Genomic DNA, 19,581 nt, shown 5'->3' with positions numbered 1-19,581 from the left:
ATGCCCTTGTCTATGCCCCCTGCTGCCTTGCCCTGGTTTCACTGACTATGCCTGGGAGAACAGGTTGCTCCTGGAGTCCTCCCACCTAATTTTGATGGCCTTCTGGATCTCTGCAGGAGGGAAGTTGTAAGGACAGTTGGTGATGGGGCTATTGTGAAGACTAATCTAGCTCTTGTGTGAGACTTGGCAAGAAACCACCAAAAGCAGGGACTCTCTCCTCCTGAGGGGATTATTGGCCCACATGTGGGCTATCTGAGCCACCCCCCACTGGTGACACCAGGCTCCTAATCACTAGCCACTGCCAGCTGGTACTAACTCCTCAATTTCCTAAAAGAAGGCTCTGGCAGAGATCCTACCAGAAGACTACCTGAAACACCCTTGAAACCAATAAGTCCAAGTTGTTGGCCTCTTAGTGGTTGAACCTCAACCCTTGCTATTTGAACTGTTCCATGGGTGTACTGTTCCCCAACCTGCAAATGGACGGGTCCACAATCTTGGGTTCTGTGTAGGCCCCCTCCGGGAGTTAGTATTTTGCCTCAGTGGACATGGGATGGGGAAGTGACTTGTCCGAGAGGCTTGCCACTAGTGTGCCCTCTGGACTGGAGATGAGGTCGTTCGCCTCAGCTAAAACATCCTGCAACGTCGGGGACCAGGGGAGCCTCGCTGACTGCCCGACTTTAGAGGTAACATCTGCAGTTTTCTCTAGGCATGAGAACAAGGGAGGCAATGACACGGAGACCAGAGGTTGGCTTGGCGAATCCATGGATTTGCCTTATCAGGGCAATGATCTCTTGAAGTCCCTTCACTGAGTGTGAGGACTTGGCCTGGACGTTTCCACCTTGGCTATCCAGTCCCCCTATTACTGCATGGACAAAAGGGCTGTAAGGGTGTCCTCTCTTCCCCTGGGTGTGCTGTACCCCTGCGCTAACCTCTCCTCCACTGGGTGTGATTTTGGCGGGACTGGAGTTGGAGACTGGGGAAACTGGAGGGGAGAAGGAGAAGACCTGACTGGAGAGGCACTCCGTTCTAGTTGGTGCGACTCCAACCAGAATGCTATGTAAGTCTGACACTCCCTGGAGTCTCTCCTTCAGTAAGAAGGGCTCCTGTCCCTGCTGTTCCAACTCTCCCTCAACAAATGACTCCACCTTGACAAGTGATTCTAAGTGATTCTGCCTTGATGAATGTTCCTCTTCTTGTGAGACTTTTTGGGCTTCCTCTCCCTGGAGGAGGTTGACCTCCTTTGACACTGCTTCCTGCTGATACTACTACCTGCCAAGGAGGTGCTGCCTGATAAAGGCAGAAGAAAAAGAGGAAGACGACAACGAAGCTGAGCACGAATGTCTTGCTACGCTCTTCTTGCAGGAGAGGGTGCCCTCTCCTCCCAGCCTCACACTACACTGACCATCTCTCCCTCTCTCTCTCTCTCCACCTTCTGGTACTTAGAGCGGGTACCAACAGGAGATATTGACCTCTTTTTAGGCCTGGGGCAATCTGCCCCCAAATCCTTACATGTTGATGCAGAGGGAAGGGGTGGGGTCAGGAGTTAGAGCCCACCCCTCACTTGCTGACTGGGTGCGAGGAGAGGAGGGAAGCTGGGGTGAGTCACATGATCCACCATGCTGGGTTCTCGAACCTTCTGAAGACTGGAGGGGCGGCAAACATTTTCTCCACAAATTCTTCCACCATGTCCTTCTTGGGAGGCAAAGGCATAGGCTTCTTTGCTGTCTCTGACATAACCAAAGGTGGCCAAGGGGAAGGAGGAATTGTGGAAGGGAGAGAAGACTGGCTTAGGGTAAACTCCCTTGATGATGCAACCTTCTTTTGTTTCCTTCAACGCTCCTCATAGAGGCTCCACTATGGGGTATGCCACCCCTCACTTTGAGACAAGTGGAGTCTCTCAAAATATCTTGTGCCTTACATCAGTGGTAGCCATCTCAAGAACAAAGGGGGGCAAACATGCAGTACTCACGTAGCTGATGAAAAAAAAAAAGACAAAACCCCACCAAAAACCTCTAAGGTATCATGCAAAAGTTTCACATGGCATCACAACCTAGAAAAGGCTCTACAATTCACATCATTCAATTTTAACTCGCTGAGTGAAAATAAAAGAGGGTCAACACAAAGCGTATTCTACCATGTACGCATGCCCAATTGCAATCGCACCTAGGAACACAATGGCCGAGGTAGGCTGAGGTCAGGGCAGGTGGCCCTAGGCCTACCTGACAATCTCCTGTTTTTTAGTTTGTACACAGCCAGAGTGCAAGATGCATTGGACTACTATATTTATGAGAATGTAGGTTTGTATCCCTGCAGGAACAATACTGATTTACTGAGCTGCCCACTGCCATAGTACAACAGTCAAAAATACCACTGAACTCACTGACAATGGCCTCAAGTGGCAAAACCATCTGTCAGAATTTGATTAAGTACAGTAATCAAATGTGTATTGCAGGCTTCTTTATTATCTGGAGACAATCTGAAAATTCACGAAATTCAAGATCTGACCTGCTACACTGACCAGTAACACCCAAGCTATTGTTGTCACTGCTGTTGGGTTTGAAAGAGACTAGACTCCCAATGTGTTACAATATTTGATGAGATAAAATATTGCCAGATAATTAATTGATAAAAGACCACAAAAACTAGTCACTGCAAAGGGGATATAAAAAAGTGTCACCTCAACTTAATGGACAGTTCAGGGTTCTGTCCCTGCCAGTAAGTAATGAAATCCACTCAACTGATGAAGATTGGCACATAACCTACAAGATAGGGTATCCCAGGCCTGGCACATAACCTACAAGATAGGGTATCCCAGGCTAGCTAGCATAGGATATAGAGTAGTGCAATTTCATATAAAGTACTTAATAGTTAACCCTTACTAGTATTGTGAAATTATCATTCACCTTAAAATACTAATTTACTTGTCATTCAAATTCAGAGTGATGTATAAAAAATTAATTGCTTCTACAAATATGTGTACTGTACTGTACATACCTGTACCTACTAATGCTTACAAGATATGTAATATACGGTATACAAGACCACAGTGTGAAAAAAAATTGTTTCTTTTTAAACAAAAGTAATCTTGAATTCTTTATAAAAGAGACTGACAGAGAGAGAGTGAGTTTAAAAGGAAAGTAAACACACTGTAAGTGCACAATTTGTCCCAACATAATGTATACATGCAGCACTACATTACTGTATTGTATTAAGCATTAAGCAATGTCAATAAAAATAATGTACAAAAGAGGGAGAATAGGTGGACCCACAGTATATGCATATTGCTTTCTAATATGATGCACAAAAAGGAAAGCATTGGTCATGTATGTTTATGTATTTATTCATGGTCCACCCTCTCAGGCAGGTCACGTGTTCATGTGTTTGTTAACTGACCACCATCTCAGGCACAGCCAGGAATGTATCAGTCAATGTGAGTACATCTCAGTGTTTGTTCACTGTCCACTCTCACAGGCACAGAAAGGGAAGCCTTGGTGACAGGTGTGTATTTGTTTGTTCAACGTTCAATACCTCTAGCATACTTAGTGGATTACTCATTAAGGGTGAGAGGACATCCACTTCGGTGCACTCTGTCCACCATCCAATAACCCTATTGTAACAAAAATTTTTTTTATATTTTTATCAGATTAGGGAAAGTCTGTTAACGAAATCTGTTAAACTGAGGTGCCACTGTATTCCTGATATCAGAAGAGTGACAGAGCAAAGAATTTACACAAAAACACCTTAAATCAGATGAGCTCTAGCTACAATACCAGAAGGAACAGGTGGGAAAGGTTTAAAATTTGTTAAACCTGTTTACCAAAAAATTCTTCCAAAAATGCTAATGTGTACACACAAAATAAGTTCTCAAGGGGAAAAAACCTCTTGGTAGCAATGGTTGTTAACGGGAGATTTTACGCCTTTAGAATGGGAAAGAACTACAATTAACCAATACCTCCTCTAAGGTACCAAGTAATGAATTACTGCTGTCAAACATGACCATATTAACACTTTAAACTCATAAAAAGTTCTGCTGTGAATGACCAATAAATTACAAAGTCAAACAATAAATTTCAAGTTATTGTCCATAAAATATTGTTACCTAACCAAGTCCCTACAAAATGAAAATGACTGATGTGGTGTTTAACTTGACCCATGGGTGATGTAGTCTGTTTTCTACCTTCTGCTTTTTGTACCAATTTTCAACTACGAAAATAGTTAAAAGCTCCTTCATGTAACAAATATTAAACCCTGGAAAGTGCTATATATAAATATTAAGTTCTATATATAGTAACATGACTCCACTCATATTACTGTATCAGAGTGTAATGTACAATGAGTGTATTCAGTTTCTAAAAATAGAAATATGCCCTAACATAATGACATTCCATTACCAAATCACAATACAGTAACCAGTAAATGAACTATAAAATCAATTGAATGACAAAATGGTTGATTAAATCATTATCTACTGTTCAACTTTTTCCACTTCCCAATGAATATAGCATAAAAACAGGAACTGTTAAACTCAAAGTCTTCTCATTTTAACTGGATAAGTGATTGAATGTACCAGGATATACCATTTACAGTACCTAGTATAACTAATCATCTGAATGTACAAAAAGCTGTAGCATTCAAGAACAAAGTGTGAGTTTAAACTGGGATGAATAAATACATCAATGACATACCATAGCATGTTCTTTTAAAGCTGAAAACCTTTCAAGAACAAATACAGCTACAGTACATGGTTAGCATACAGTACATGGTTAGCAACATACACTCTACACATTGTTAGTAAGGCATTTTGTAGAAAGACCAGTGTTAGTACTGAAAGTGCATACTGAATTTTTTTTTTTTTTTAGAGCCATACCTCACTGAGTTATCATGATCAATGGAGTATTTTCATCTTGATCCTTTTCCTGTTTAATAAAAAAATAATTTTACATGGTGTAACAAGATCACATACATTCAGAACATACTACAGGCATACATGCATCATGCTCCCTGCTTTATGATACAAACCTTGGACTCTTAAAAAATATATATTGCAATACACTCCCTGAACACCTGAATTAGCCCTGGTCACTGACCAGCCCGAACTACATCCCCATAGCTTTTACCCACTACGCGGGTAATAAACTGTCAGCGTTACCAACGCTTACAGGAAAATCTTGTCAAATGAGTTACCTGAAGTAACATTGGCAACACTGCTGCAAGTCCCGGCCGAGTGAGGCCGAAATCCTCAATTGCTTTTTGTTCACCATGCTGTGTGGGTGTGTCCCACATCAGGCGAACTTTTGGTCATTTAGCCCGACCCCCATTCAAGATTTTGGACATCAGATCACGATTTGGACTGTTTTCAACGCATTTTCTCCTGGATGGATACTTTATTGATGGGATTTGGAACTTCTCTCCAGATTTTGACTTTGGGATCAGTACTTTGGATTTGATTGGCTAAGTCAAACAAGAAGACGTCGCCGTCTGCTAGCGCCGATACTTCAACTTCGTTTACATCTTCGATGACAGAGCCTTCTACTGCTGGAGATGCTGACGCTCATCGTCCCCACACGTTCTGCAAGCGTAGGATGAGTACCCTCAAACACGATCGACATTCTGTTTGTATTTTATGTAGGAAGATGCAGTGTAGTATCAGTCAGATAGGTGACGAGTCTTGGTCGGTAAATCAGATGGAAGAATTATTCAAAAAGTTAGAGGACAAGTTACTAGCTGAGTATGTCTAGTAGATTTTTCTAGCTTTATGACTAAATTAACGGAAACTAGATATAAGGATAGTAGTAATGGTGTTGTAGATACTAATCGTTCTTTTTCAGCCCCCCTGCCTGTTCCAGAACCAGCCCTAACGGATGCGGGGAGTCATGGAGAACTGCAAACCTCGAAGGTAGGATCTGCCGGCACCCCCGGCGCGGAGCAGGCAGTGTTGGCAGCAGATTTCACCCCCCCCCTAAAAGCGTAAGTTCTACGGTGGATTTAGAATTAGGAATCACTCAGAAGGGTAGGAATTCTAATTTAGGAAGTATTCAGAAAAAGTAGTTGAACGTGGTCTTCTTTGGGTTCAGGTTTGTTGGGGTCGTTAATGTTTAGGTCTCTCCTTTAGATCAGTCGTTGGTTTTATTTCCTGCTTCCTGCTCTGTGCAACAAAGGTTTCCAGATCCGTGGAGGGTCGTTCAGATTTGGTTTCTGATGTATCTGGTTTGAATTTTTGTTTTCCTTGAATACTCCTTCTTTGAAGGTTCTTTTTCCCTTGGGGGTTTTAAAATTTCTTTCGTCTTGCGATGGGGGTAAATCTGGCAATTGAGTTTTTCCAATATTCATGATCATGTCTTAAAGAATTTTCGGATTTGATAATGTCTATCAAGATTATCAGGGGCGGGGGGAACAGAACCACTCTATTTTCTTTGAAATCAATGGCTTCTTCGACCGCTACGGAATTTTCACGTTTTTTTTTTCCTTTTTCTTCTAAGCCTTCTTCCATTGCCCTTCTCAATCTTCTTTTTGGTCAACTCTTTGGAGGGCTCTCGGGGTCTTTGTTGCGCATCCTGTTTTCTTGGCTTTTAACTCAGCAGAACAAGGCTTTCTTGCTTCAACCCTGTATATTAGAGCTTCAGCGGCCCCCTCTCTCTCTTTGGGGTTAAGGGAAGGGGTACTTTTTTACGGATCCGTCGTCTTATCACCTTTTGCAAATCCGGTAGCTTCTCAGCCTTCCGGTCTAGTTGCTTCTCAGGTGTTTGCGGAGGCATCAGCAACTCCTTATTTCATTCTTTACGGGTTCCTAACTGTAATGTATCCTCCGCGATTCTTGCGGATGCTATGGCAGTCGGCGATTCGCCTGCACCAGCGTTCAGTGTATCAGCACCGATAGTTTCCTAACTGTAATGTATCCTCTGTGATTCTTGTGGATGCTACGACAGTTGGCGATTCGCCTGCGCCAATGTTCAGTGTATCAGCACCGATAGTTTCCACAGCCTTTCCATTCTCCAGGATAGTTGGTAATTACCTTCTTCTGTTACCTTCGGTTTGGTACCTCGTAACTTCCCCTTCAATACTCCTTTGAGTTCGGTCCGGTTGGGACCTTCTCCATCTGTCCAATGTCGGCGTTGGGCGCTCCAGTGGTTACTGCGAGTGTGGCTTCTTCCTTCTTCCCTCCTTCGGCTTCTTCTTTCTCAACTTTCCAGCAGGTTTTCTCTGTCCCTCCGTCTGGGCATCCATGTTGGTTCGGGGTTGATTCCGGGTCTTCTGTTCCGGATTCCCATTCTCATGCGGTTTTGATACATCCGATTTGAGTGGTTCGGGTGTTGCAGCCTCTTTGCTCTCAGAGTGGGCGTGGTCCCCAGGTGTTGCGCCATCTCGTTGGTGGTGCGGGGTTTGCGCAACCTACTTTGGTGCCTCCCGTATGTTCGCGATTGATACGTCAGTTGTCCGTCTCACGCACCCAGGTGTAGCAAGTTCCGGGGCTTCGAGTTCGCCGTTTGCCAGGGATCGGCCTGCCTCTTTTCATCCTCCAGCTCGGTTGGACCAGTCCGCAATCCTTCTGGCTCGGCCGAACCAGTCCGACAAGGATTGTTCATTTGAAGAAGAGGATCCGTACCGATAGTTCTCCTTCAGCCAATGAGAATGAGTATAAGCGGATGGTAGACTTCATCCTCACTTATCCTCAATCCAAGGTTCCGGAGGAGCGTACACTACCGAAGCAACGATGTTCGAGTCGCTATATGCGACAGAACCGGTAGTTGCTCAAACAAGATGATATACTCCCTCCGGTCCGGTACTGCCTGACACCTCATCACTTCGGTGTCAGTAAGGCTGGCATACCAGGTTAACATGTCGCCTGACTATACAAAGTTCTTTGGCAGAAGAGGAGGGTTCTGTTGTGGGTGCCTTTTGTGCTCTGCAACAGTCTTTTAGGGAGGAGGATATCTCCTCCATGGTCTATTTCGTGTAGCCATCGTCAGCAGTAGCGTCACAGCAAGCTATGATTAGTGTGGGTGTTCCGGGTTCAAGGGATGTGGACAGTATAACGCACTTGTTGCTTCTAACTCATGTCTCCAGTGTCGGCAGATATGCATTGTTGAAGGTACAAAATGTGGAAGTAGAGGGTTCCTGTCTAACAGGGAACAGCTGGTACCCACTTGAAGAAGCCTTTTAGGGAGAATGTCCTCTCTCCTCTCTCTCTCTCTCTCTCTCTCTCTCTCTCTCTCATTCCAGGGTCTTGTGTCTCCGTGATGCTTTCTCTTCAGGTACGTCTCAGGAATCGCTGAGACTTCCACATCGAGAATACAGGTATAATCCGGAACGATTCTCGCTTGTCAGATCGTCTGTGATTGTCAGAAGAAGCACATCTGACATCTGGAAGGTCTATAGTCTCCCCTCTTCCAGACGTTCATCTGTACTCAGATGCCTTATATCAAGGTTGGGGAGCAACCTTGGAGGAAACCAGGCTTCGGGCCTCTGGAGGGATCAGGAACAAGAGGAGTCATAACCTTCAGGAACTTCAGGGCTATAAAGGAAGCCCTCAGGTGTTTCTCAGTCCTAGTGCGCGACACAATAGTGGGTCTGCTTTGCGACACCGTAACTGCCGTGTCGTATCTGAGAACTCGGGGGGAACAAGATCATTAGAACTTAGAGGTGTATACTTTCCGCCATTCGGTCTCATTCATCAGGTAATCAGGAATTGCGGTAGTGTCAAGACATCTGTGACTCTAGCTCCTTGCTGGCTCTAACGCCCTCGGTTCCGGAATTCCTAATGCTCCTTACGGAAGTTCCGATGTTCCTCCTCATGCAGATTTTTTTTTTAGACAACCGCATTTTCACCATTGTCATCCAAACTCTTGCGTGATGAACATAGTTGCGGGCGACTGCCGAGCAAACAGCTGACAGTCCAGACACTCTAAAGCTATGTCTAGACAGTGTTTCCTTCAGCTTCAGAAGTCAACCCGTAGCTTTACCAGGTCAACTTGACATGGGGAAGTCTGTGTCGTAAGAAAGGTCATTCCATCTTTAGGCCTGCCATAACTGAAATAGCTGGTTTTCTCTTATTCCTTCGGAAAGTCAAGATTCTTCCGTTTTTGGCTATTGCTGGCTACCGCTCAGCACTTTGCAGTACATTTTTCTTTTTCCTGAAAATTTCTAGCAGTAAGATCTTCTTTGACTTGTTACGTTCCCTTGGGCTCCCTCGTGAGATCTGTCGGAAGTTCTAATGTTAAGATAATTGGTTAGGGTGTGTTTTATTTCTTTCTTTCGGCTTTAGCTGCAGATAAAACAATGGGCGAGCTTCCGGAAGTTTCCTAGGCCAGTTTCCTAGGCGGGAAATGATAAGTATTTCTCCTCTTCCGGAAGTCGTGGCCGAGGCTTAAACTCTGCTTCGTTCGTTTAAGGTTCTTTATCTGCAAGTGTTCGGTTCCAGCATCAGCGGGGATGTCTTTATGTCCGATGCGAATATGTATCAAAGGTTGATAAACTCCGTCCGCTTCCGTGTACACTTCTTGTCTCACCGCGGAATCCTTCCCATCCGCTGTCGAAGGAAGCGATTAGCTACTTTTGGAGAAATGGTTCCTGGTTCATAAGCGCTCACTACACGAACACAGTTGCGGGCACACTTCACGATTCTCGTGTGGTGCGAGGTTTATGCCCTTGAACGCAATTTAATTTGATGTGACATTATATTTGGTATTTAGCAGTTTTTTTTTTTTTTTTCATTACCGCACAGTATTTGGAGTATGTCCACTTCATCTTCCTTTCTAAGAAATGGTTCAGAGTCTTCTATTCTGGAGGTAGTTGCTTGTGAGTCTGTCTTTGTTTTCTTCCTTCACTTAAGAGACGTTCAATTCGCCCCACTGCGTATAGTGGCGAATTCTCCTATCTAGGGTGCGTTCAATTAGCTGAGGTGGTATTCTCTTCGTGCAAAGACTCGGAAGGTTATTCACTTAGTCCACGTTTAACGGCGAAGTCTATTATCTAGGGTGCGCTCATTTAGCTAAGGTAGTATATTCACGTAGTGCGGTGATTATTAGGTTAACCAGATACAAAAATCCTTTTTAGGCTTTAAAATCTTAAGCAACAGTGATAGTATAATCACATGAACTCAAGTTCAGTATATCTTAAGTATCCTATTCTTTGATAGTTTCCCTACGAGAGTCCAAAGAGGTGCTCTCATAGGCTAGCCTAGGTTGTTTCGTTGGCGCTGGGACACTTCTGCGCTCGCCGGCCTTTGCCCCAACCTGCAGGGCGGAGGATCATCGGCTCGGCTCACTGCCTCATTCCCTCCTTAATGGGTAGGCTCTGAATAGTCACTTGGGAGATGCATCGTTCTCCTTTTTACATGAAAGTTATTCTCTTAGTCCATGTGTAGCCACTAACCCTTCTATTGTGGGTGCGTTCATTTAGCTAAGGGGGTACTCTCTTAGTGCGGAGATTCTTAGAGGCAGCCACTTGGAAGTCGGTGTCGTTTTTCACGACTTCTACCTAAAAGATGTTCAGTTTTCTTCGAAGAAGAATTTCTCGCTTGGTCCCTATGCACGATTCAACTCGATCTTATAATTACATAGTAATGTTAAGGGTGGGGGGAACACTAAGTAATGAATGTAGTCTGAGGAAATTTGGAATTTTGGATTCTCTGTTAGTCGGGGTTCATAGTGAGAATATTAAGTTTGACTTTAGTACTGTGAAGATAGGCAGATCCACTGGACAGGTTTGGTTTCTTCAACCTCTTCTGCGCAGACATTGGCGGCAACGGACGGCAAAGAACTCGAGGATCCTGCACACTCAACTTCTCCTCCATACATGAGAGGCTACAATAGCCACATGGGAGGTTCTTCGTACCTCCATATGAGAGTGCTTTGATTAGCCACATGGGAGGTTCATCGCACCCCTCCATACATGAGAGTGCTTTGATTAGCCACATGGGAGGTTCATCGCACTCTCCATACATGAGAGTGCTTTGATTAGCCACATGGGAGGTTCATCATTCTCCACTAATGGGAGGCTGTGATTAGCCACATGGTAGGTTGGTTTTTATTTTTTTGCTACTTCATCCATGAGGAGGTTTGAATACCACATGAGAGGTAGCTCGACTCAGACCCTCCATAAATGAGAGTGCTTTGATTAGCCACATGGGAGGTTCATCGTTCTCCACTAATCATGGGAGGCTGTGATTAGCCACATGGTAGGTTGGTTTTTTTTTTTTTTTGCTACTCTATCCATGATGAGGTTTGAATACCACATGAGAGGTAGCTCGACTCAGACCCTCCATAAATGAGAGTGCTTTGATTAGCCACATGGTAGGTTGGTGTTTATTTTGCTACTCTCTATCCATGAGGAGGTTTGAATACCACATGAGAGGTAGCTCGACTCAGACAGTACCTAGACAGGAGACTGACGTCGGGGGTACTCTCTCTACAGACATTCTCACCTGCCGAGTGGGATAACCAGGTGAGGATACATTCATTTATACAGAGTAGGCGAATAATGAGTTACCTGCTTTCCCTGATGGCAGGTCGGGCAGAATTAGATTGATCCCACCTCCACTAAATTTTGTTAATCGGGCTAATTCAGGTGTTCAGGGAGTGTATTGCAATATGAAGTTTTCATAATAAAACTAATATTGTAATACTGTACTTACCTGAACACCTGAATGATTCCCACCCTCCTCCCCACTTCAATTTGAATAGTGGATAACGCAATTGGGGATTTCGGCCTCACTTGGCCGGGGCTTGCAGCAGTGTTGCCAACAGTACTTCAGATAACTCATTTGACAAGATTTTCCTGTAAGTGCTGGTAACGCTGACAGTTTATTACCCACTTAGTGGGTAAAAGCTATGGGGATGTAGTTCGGGCTGGTCAGTGACCAGGGCTAATTCAGGTGTTCAGGTAAGTATTACAATATTAGTTTTATTATGAAAACTTCATATTTGTGGTGCAGTCTCACAGGAAATATATTAGGATCTAGAAACCTTTTAAGGACAGCAAAACGGCAATAAAATTGTTTCTTTAATATAAACTGATTAATCATATATATAAGCCTAATAATTCATGTCCCAAAATCCCATAGTTTACCAGTCTTGTGTCTGTTAAACAGAGTAAATCTAGTTAATAGGATCCAGTTGAAACTGCAGGTAAAGAAGGAACCCACGCTTACTTATTTGTGTAATCAAAGCCCATTATTTATATACAGAATAGTCCTGAATTTAGACGGGTGTACAAAAAGCTGAATATCACACAGTTGTGATCAAAAGGCTGTAAAGCTAATAATTAACACAGAGTTAATTATAAAGCCTGAACTGCTGTTTTAGGAGGGAGGCCAATTAGCTGAACATCCTAGAGTAGTGAGCTAAGGACTGCAGTGTCTGAGAGAGAACTTGGTTCTGACCCTTACAGTCCCTATGTTTTAAAAACAAGAAAAATATACTGCAACACACTTCCAGTAGTTTTCATTCACCAAAGAATGTTACCTCAATCTTGTGTTATACAAAAGTGAATCCAATTTTCTCATCTGAATATCATCATTATTAATTCTACATATTAGTATAACTAATTTCAAGTTATGTGTAGAAATCATTTTGAAAAATTCTCCTTAGAAGACGCCTGTAGGGGGGTAGCACTATTAGTGCACCTCACACTGAAACCCCTTTCATTCCTTTTACTGCACCTCTGTTCACATTCTCTTTCTTCTTTCTTCCCACCCCCTCCAAACAATTGTTTCATACTGCAACTGCAAGGATTTCCTCTTGATACACCTTTAAACCTTTTTATTCTCAATTTCCCTTTCAGCGGTGAATGGCATCACGGTCCCAGTGTTTGCTCTATGGCCTAAATTTTACATTTCATTCCACTCCACTGGGAAGACTAGTTGATGGCACAACTTTGAATATGTAAAGTAAAGCATGATTACTGACACATATCTAATAAACTGTAACTGTTTCTGAAATTACATAAAAAAAAATTTAATGTATATTCCAGTATGGTTGTAAAAACACACTAAGAAAAAAAGTTTCTGCAATCTTGCCTCTTAATCATAACATCGCCCATGGGCAGGAAAAACTGAGTGAATCACATGCAGTACATGGAAAATAGTAAAACGCACCATACCAACTCTAAGGGAATTCATCATTAACGAGCATAAGGCTACTGTTTCACCAGGTGACATTGCTTGGCAGCTTACCATAAACAAACCAGCAATTTATAAATAGATATGGCACAAGATAGAGTGGAAATTTAAATGCAGCGCAAAGAAGTGCAGACACTTGCATTACACCTGCTCTTCTGCAAGATCAACAGGTCAATAATGTGGCTCCATTAAACCCATCACAACGGAAGCTGAGATCAAATGAGATAATAAGTTTCTAGTGGATGTGCAATCCACTCACAAGCAAAATACTGAGAGAGAAAGAGCTTGTTTGGCAATCTGTCTATCTACCTTTGACCTAATATAGGTGACTTTCTTTATCTGAAACAACTGAAAATTAATGTTCCATTCCATGAATTGCATAATATGCAAAGAATTTACTATACAGTAATGTCAGTTACAATGTAAATCACAACTGCAATGGTGCACAGGCTAATATTGTAGTGTACAGTACTCTCATAGACCTATGTTTACAAGTGTCATTTTGCAAAAAAAAAAAAAAAAAAAATAGTAACACTATAGTTTCAAAAGCTGATAGCCTTTAAACTACAGTATATATACTGTACTACATCCTTTAATTTAGTAACATATTGCTACAATACCGAAGTAAAATGAAAAATCCAGGTGAAATGGGAAAATGCAGAGAATTCATCCAGTACATTAAAAGGCATAGTAGTTAGCTTCATGCACCTGATAGAAAGTTGCCAGATATTAGACTAATACTTATATAAATGCTGTCTGAGAGATTTTTGAAGATGTTGCAATACTTTTTTTGAGTGTTTATACAGTACACAAAATCGTAAGTTGTAAGATGTGAGAACGTCACAAATCCAAGGAAAGTGGGATCGTGATAATTTGGATGAACATGAATCACCAACCTCTAATTAAAACTGTTGAAGATAGACTGGTATCACCAAGTAAATGCATGTAAAGCTGAAGATAACTGAAGGGGTATATTTTGATGAGGCTGACCAGATTTTATGTGCTGCTAGTACTGCTCATTCTGTTACTGCATCTTTACTATTGAAATGTAACTCTGAAATAACTTGCCACACCCACATCATATAGAACACAGTAAAAGATCATCATTATCAGCGGTTAAGGGTATCGGGGGTGGGGGGGGGTTGGTATCATTAGCTATCATAATAAAAATTTCAGTGTTGATTTATAGTGTTTTAAGGAATGTTTACACAAAATTTTACCTTAATATGAGCGAAAATGTATTTTTTGTGAATATCTGTGTGTTTTTTTCATACATTTTTTCCCAAATTTTGAAAACCCTATCCACCTTTATTTATGAATCACAGAAAATTTAAAAAACAAACTCAAAGTTTAAAGCATAAAGAACAAAATTGCAAGAAGCACCAAAAAGGCCAAAAATTACATTAAATATATGTAAAAAAAAATATAAATAAAAAAGAAAAATAAGCTAGCAAAATTGTTCCCACGCAATGACTGAATATTATAATGCTTTTTAAAGTATTCAAATCCATTCGTAAATAGCCGAGTTATGGAGATTTGAATGTACAAAGAGTTTTTCTTAGTCACATGCAAAGCTTTCTTGAAAAGCTTAGCTGGCACCTGGTCCCATATCTTTTTTTGCAGAGATATTATCCCCTTTAATATTAGACTAGGATCGAAACCATTTTCCATGTAATTTTTTTTTTTTTTACTCCCTACAGCTATCACGTTGTTTTTCCTAAATAGTTTTGTGAGATTCTTTAACGGTAATGAAATTATCTTATTGTCATTTGCACTGTCCTCTAATTTATCCATTACATTTTTCACATAAGTGCTTAGTAAGCTGTTTCGTAATTCAGCACCTGAACACTTGATGATTGCATCACTGTTGATGTCCTCTTCCTCCTCTTCTCTGGACTCCTCCTCTTCATAAAACAGCACTAATGTAATTTCATCTTCATCCCCATCAGCATCTTGAAAGTAACAACTAAACGAATAGTAAAATTTTAAAGGTGAATATTCATAAAAACTTAGTTGGAATAGAAAATGATGGCAACACCACTGGTGTTTCCATGGTGTTCCCCAAGATCTTCCCCATGTGATCAGTGGGTGCGGCTTCTACTTTCTGCTGCCTCTTTCTTTCATTATATTCTCTAATATTATAAGAAGTTGCTTCCTGTCGATGACCAGACTTCTTGCGAGGCATATTTATGATAAAAACAACACTTATGAGCCAAGAAAATCACACAAAAAATCACTGGTGAAGGTGACAAACAAAAAAAGATACAACAATAACAAGTCTTATTGCAACAGCTAGAGGTTTACTAACGCTAGCTCAAAAGTTCAAAACCAGCTCGTCTTTGAGGGAAAATATATCGTACATAATGTATTGTGTATATGAAACACAAGGTAATAAAAAAAAAGCTTGAGAAATAAAGAGGAAAGCAGAAGCTAAGTTTTTGGGCCATAGAATTTTCAGTATCCACCTGCACTTGCAAAATTGCATTTTTTACCTATTAGAATGATTCAAATAGGCCTTATCTTATGGCTGGCAGCGCAGTACAACTTTAAGATACAGTTGAAAACACAACTTAGCCAACTTGGTTGAAAATCAACCCCCTCCCATACCCCGGCTGATACCTTAAGATAAGGCAAGAACTGCAAAAGGTGCAGCAATACAAGTTTGGATTATTGGAAGTCTACATTTTTACCAAAGAATCCTTTGTTCATAACCCACTGATAATCCTTTTACGTGAGTGTCCTTCTCAGACAGAACAAGGAATTCCTTAACATGCTTTAAAGAGAAAAGGGCTATACAGAAATCTGTTATGCTATATGGTGTACAAGATGTGCACAAGCTAAGTCTCTTTAAGATAAAAGTTGGTAAAAGTAGACTGGCATTACCAACTACCTGAAAGTAAAGCTGAAGATAATTAAAGGGTATATTTAGAAGCTACCAATGGACTCATAAATATTTTATAGGTTCTTCACTGCCGGGATTCGATCGTACAGTGGAATTTTTAGAGTTCTGCATGGATTCTCTCTTTCAAAATGTTGACATAGACATTTAAGGCGACTAGTACAGGATAGATATCTCTCTGCCTTAAAATACCTGGAACAGTGTTGATCTGTATATCAGGCTTGGCACAATCTGGTTGTCTACTCCTTTCCTGGTGCAACCTTTGCTGAAAACCCTTCCTCAAGATTCTGCCTGCTACTTCCAAGTGTATATGTGATGGAAGGGATCTGGGGATATCCATCAGGAGGTTCAGAAAATCAGGAAACCATAATGGTGCTCTAAGGTTATTAGAATGTACTGATTATTGACGCTGGTGACAAACTGACAAGTGTGCCCCAATGCTTCCATAATTCCTTAGATCCTGCAGGAGGGGACATTTCTGTTGGGAGAACCTGGTTCCTTCAACATAAGGATTTTGCCCTGATTTTGTGCTTTCCTGAGACAAACCTTGTAACAAGGGTTACATTTCTTTCCTGCTCCGAGAGAAATATCTCCACCACTGGCTGGCATAAACATGAATATTTTTTGCTACCTTTGTTACATAAGTGTGTTACTGTGGTCAAATTGACAAGTATTACCCCTCAGCCAGATAATGGACAAGGGTCTAGACGCCCAAGAATAATGCTCAACTTTCCTTTGAGGTGTTTGAGACTCAAGGTGTGGAAAAGGTGTTCTTAATTTAGCCATGTTTTGCTTTGCCATGAATCAAGGTCTCACATGATTCTTGCGATAATGTACTGTTTAACCAAGATGGGCTAGTTAAATTGATATTTTAATTATGTTCTTTAGTTTGCAGTTTGGCTTTTGCAAGGCCCTGGGCACTTACCTTTTGGTCATGTTAATCATGGGCCCTTATTTTCAAAATTTAACAGATGGGAGTTGGTGGATGATTTCTTGGTATTATTATTACTAAGTTTTAAGTAGTTTAAGAGTAGTTTCTGATGGGCATTAGAGAAACAACAGGAATATAATCTCTGGTGTTTCCCAGGGCAGTGTTCTTGGCCCATTACACTCTATACCATATACATTGGAGTGTAGTTGCCGTGACGGTCTTTGTTTTAAAATTTTCAGTGTGTTCAACAATGTTCTTATATTTGCTGTTTACGACAATCCAAATACTGATGATTCTATGTATGACTGTCTCTTGGAGGGGGTTAGTATGGTTCAGTCACAGGAAACTGCAATGCAAAGCACAGTTACTGGCTTAACTCAAATTACACAGAACAACATGGCCAGCCTGCTCGAGTTCTGTGTATCCTCCAATTTTGTCCAGCTAATTGAGGAACCCACACATATTTCTGGTAATAGATTAGACCCCATATTTGCAGGTATTCCAGCTATTGTCAAATTCAAGGTTTGCAAATATATAGTCACTTTCAACCACAGTGCCATTGAGATCAACATATCTGTCACTCAGTATATTCCTAAAGCCACCACTGGAAAAATAGCCTAGGGCCTAGTGGTATCACATTACTGAAGTTCATCAGACACTTAATATTTTTGATGCTGTATCAGACCCAGATCCCAAGAAGTTTAACGAAATACTGATGGCTATTTTAGTAAGGTATTTACCTAGAAAGGTCATCAGACTCAAGAAAATGACCAGCCATGGTTTGAGGATACATGTAGACAAACTTACCATGACAAACACAATAATTTCAAAATGTGGAGACAAAATCATTCATATGAAAATTACACCATTTTTGTTGAGTCTCGCTGTGCTGCAAATAGAATTTACATATACTTACGAATGAGCTACATTCCAGACGGCCCCGTTTGTATCTTGAATTGTTCGTAAGTTGGTTTTTAATATGTAGTGCATAATTCTTGTTGATGTTTACATTCCTGAGTTAATTTGGAAGTCATAGATTATAATGTTTTCACTGCATTTTAAATCATACAGTATTATAAAAAATTACTTTTGATGTTCAAAAGGTAAAAAGAATAAAATAAAATTTAGATTCATGCAACATTCAAAATTTAGTATTTTTTCAAGCTTTGAAAGTTATGAACTTGGATAGGATTTTACAGGAGCAGCGTCTGACATTTAAAGTTCAAAAAGTAAACAACGCACACCACCATCTATTGAAAAATGCATACTAAAATATTTTGTATGGGGAGAGGGAATACAGTATGTAAAATGGAAATTCATCAAAGAACAAGTTAAATCGTTAAGATAAAAATAAGTAGGAATATTTTATGAGCATAAGCGAGTATTCTCATGATTGTATGAAGAATACATGGTAGTTAATCACAAAAATACTCACGATAATCAGGGAATGGGTTAAAGGAACAGGTGGTTCTTCTTCCTCGTGTTCTGTTCTTTGCAAAAATTCTTACTGTCTGAACTTGTGACCCTGTCTGTTCACATATCTATGAATGTTTTTAACTTGAATGTTGGTAAGTAGGGTGGGGATTGTACCAATTGGTATCATCTACCTTTGGCTTGGGCTTGTTTTCCATTCTACCACTACTAACAGATGAAGGCAGATTGGTTACTGGCCCTAAGGAAAAGGCTGAACACCTGGGATGGTTTCCCTTTGTTTTTTTAAAAATGTTTCTAGTGAGGTGTCTCCCAAGATTAGTAGATTCTATAGTTTTTAGGTCGAGGCAGTATCTTTGCAGGTCAGCACAAGGTTAATATAGTTGGCCCCCGGTATTCGCAGGGGATGTGTACCACAACCCCCCCCAAATAGCTAAAATCCACGAATACTTAAAATCCCTCTAAAAATGCTTAGAACTGCCTATTTTGATAGTTCAAACACACAAAAAACCCTCTAAAATTGCTTATACCTTAGTATTTTAAAGGTTTTATCACAAAAAGAGTTTAGTCATGAAAATGATATGGAAATACAGTAATTGGTGAATGTTTCTCAGTGAAAAATACCGTGAATAGGCAAATTTTCTGTGAATAATGTATATATATACATATATATATATATATATATATATATATATATATATATATATATATATATATATATATATATATATATTTATTCCATAGAGAAATCCACGAATTGGTGAGTCCACGAATCCGGAACTGCGAATAGGCAGGGATTGACTGTAATGCAATGCCTGTTCCAAAGAGTAGCATATCTGCAGACTGCAGTAACTAAAGGTCGATTTCTTTTCTCCCTGTGCTATCCAGAGTTGCAGAAATACCTGTTTTTAAGCCCCTATATAAGTATATGGAATCTAAAGGATTATTAGCTGATATAAGTCAATAAGCATATAGGAAGCAGCTGTCCTTGTGATGCTCTTTTAGATTTTACTGCAGTTTGCAAGAGAACCTTAATAAGGGTTTTGAGTGTGGAGTAATTCAAATAAATTTTAGTGCTGCTTTTGATTTGGTAAATCACAAGGCATTTATTCATAAACTTGAGAATCTTGCAGTGGGTGGATATGTTTCAGGTTTACTTCAAGATTTACTTACAGGCAGGCAGCAGTGAGGTACTGTTAACGG

General features: G+C 40.8%; 1 protein-coding gene across 19 annotated transcripts in view; it reads right to left on the bottom strand.

The window, feature by feature from the left end:
* The window catches only part of LOC136836076 (potassium channel subfamily K member 6-like), a 174,807-nt gene that overhangs the window by 35,813 nt on the left and 119,413 nt on the right, over positions 1-19,581 (bottom strand). The window contains exon 7 of one of the 19 annotated variants that reach the window (XR_010852340.1): positions 17,864-17,960. The exons of 17 other annotated variants lie outside the window; for them this stretch is intronic. Coding sequence is in view for 1 of the 2 variants with exons in the window: in XM_067100021.1 (XP_066956122.1) it covers positions 4,869-4,916 (48 nt within the window). In the remaining variant the exon portion in view is untranslated. Of the gene's footprint in view, positions 1-4,867; positions 4,917-17,863; positions 17,961-19,581 lie in introns of all 19 variants that reach the window. One more of the 19 variants, XM_067100021.1, reaches the window with a different exon arrangement.

The sequence above is a fragment of the Macrobrachium rosenbergii genome, chromosome 56, assembly GCF_040412425.1.
Source record: "Macrobrachium rosenbergii isolate ZJJX-2024 chromosome 56, ASM4041242v1, whole genome shotgun sequence".
In the NCBI taxonomy this organism is placed as follows: Eukaryota; Metazoa; Arthropoda; class Malacostraca; order Decapoda; family Palaemonidae; genus Macrobrachium; species Macrobrachium rosenbergii.
Note: the sequence above shows the minus strand (reverse complement) of the source record. Positions and strands in the feature narration are given on the sequence as shown.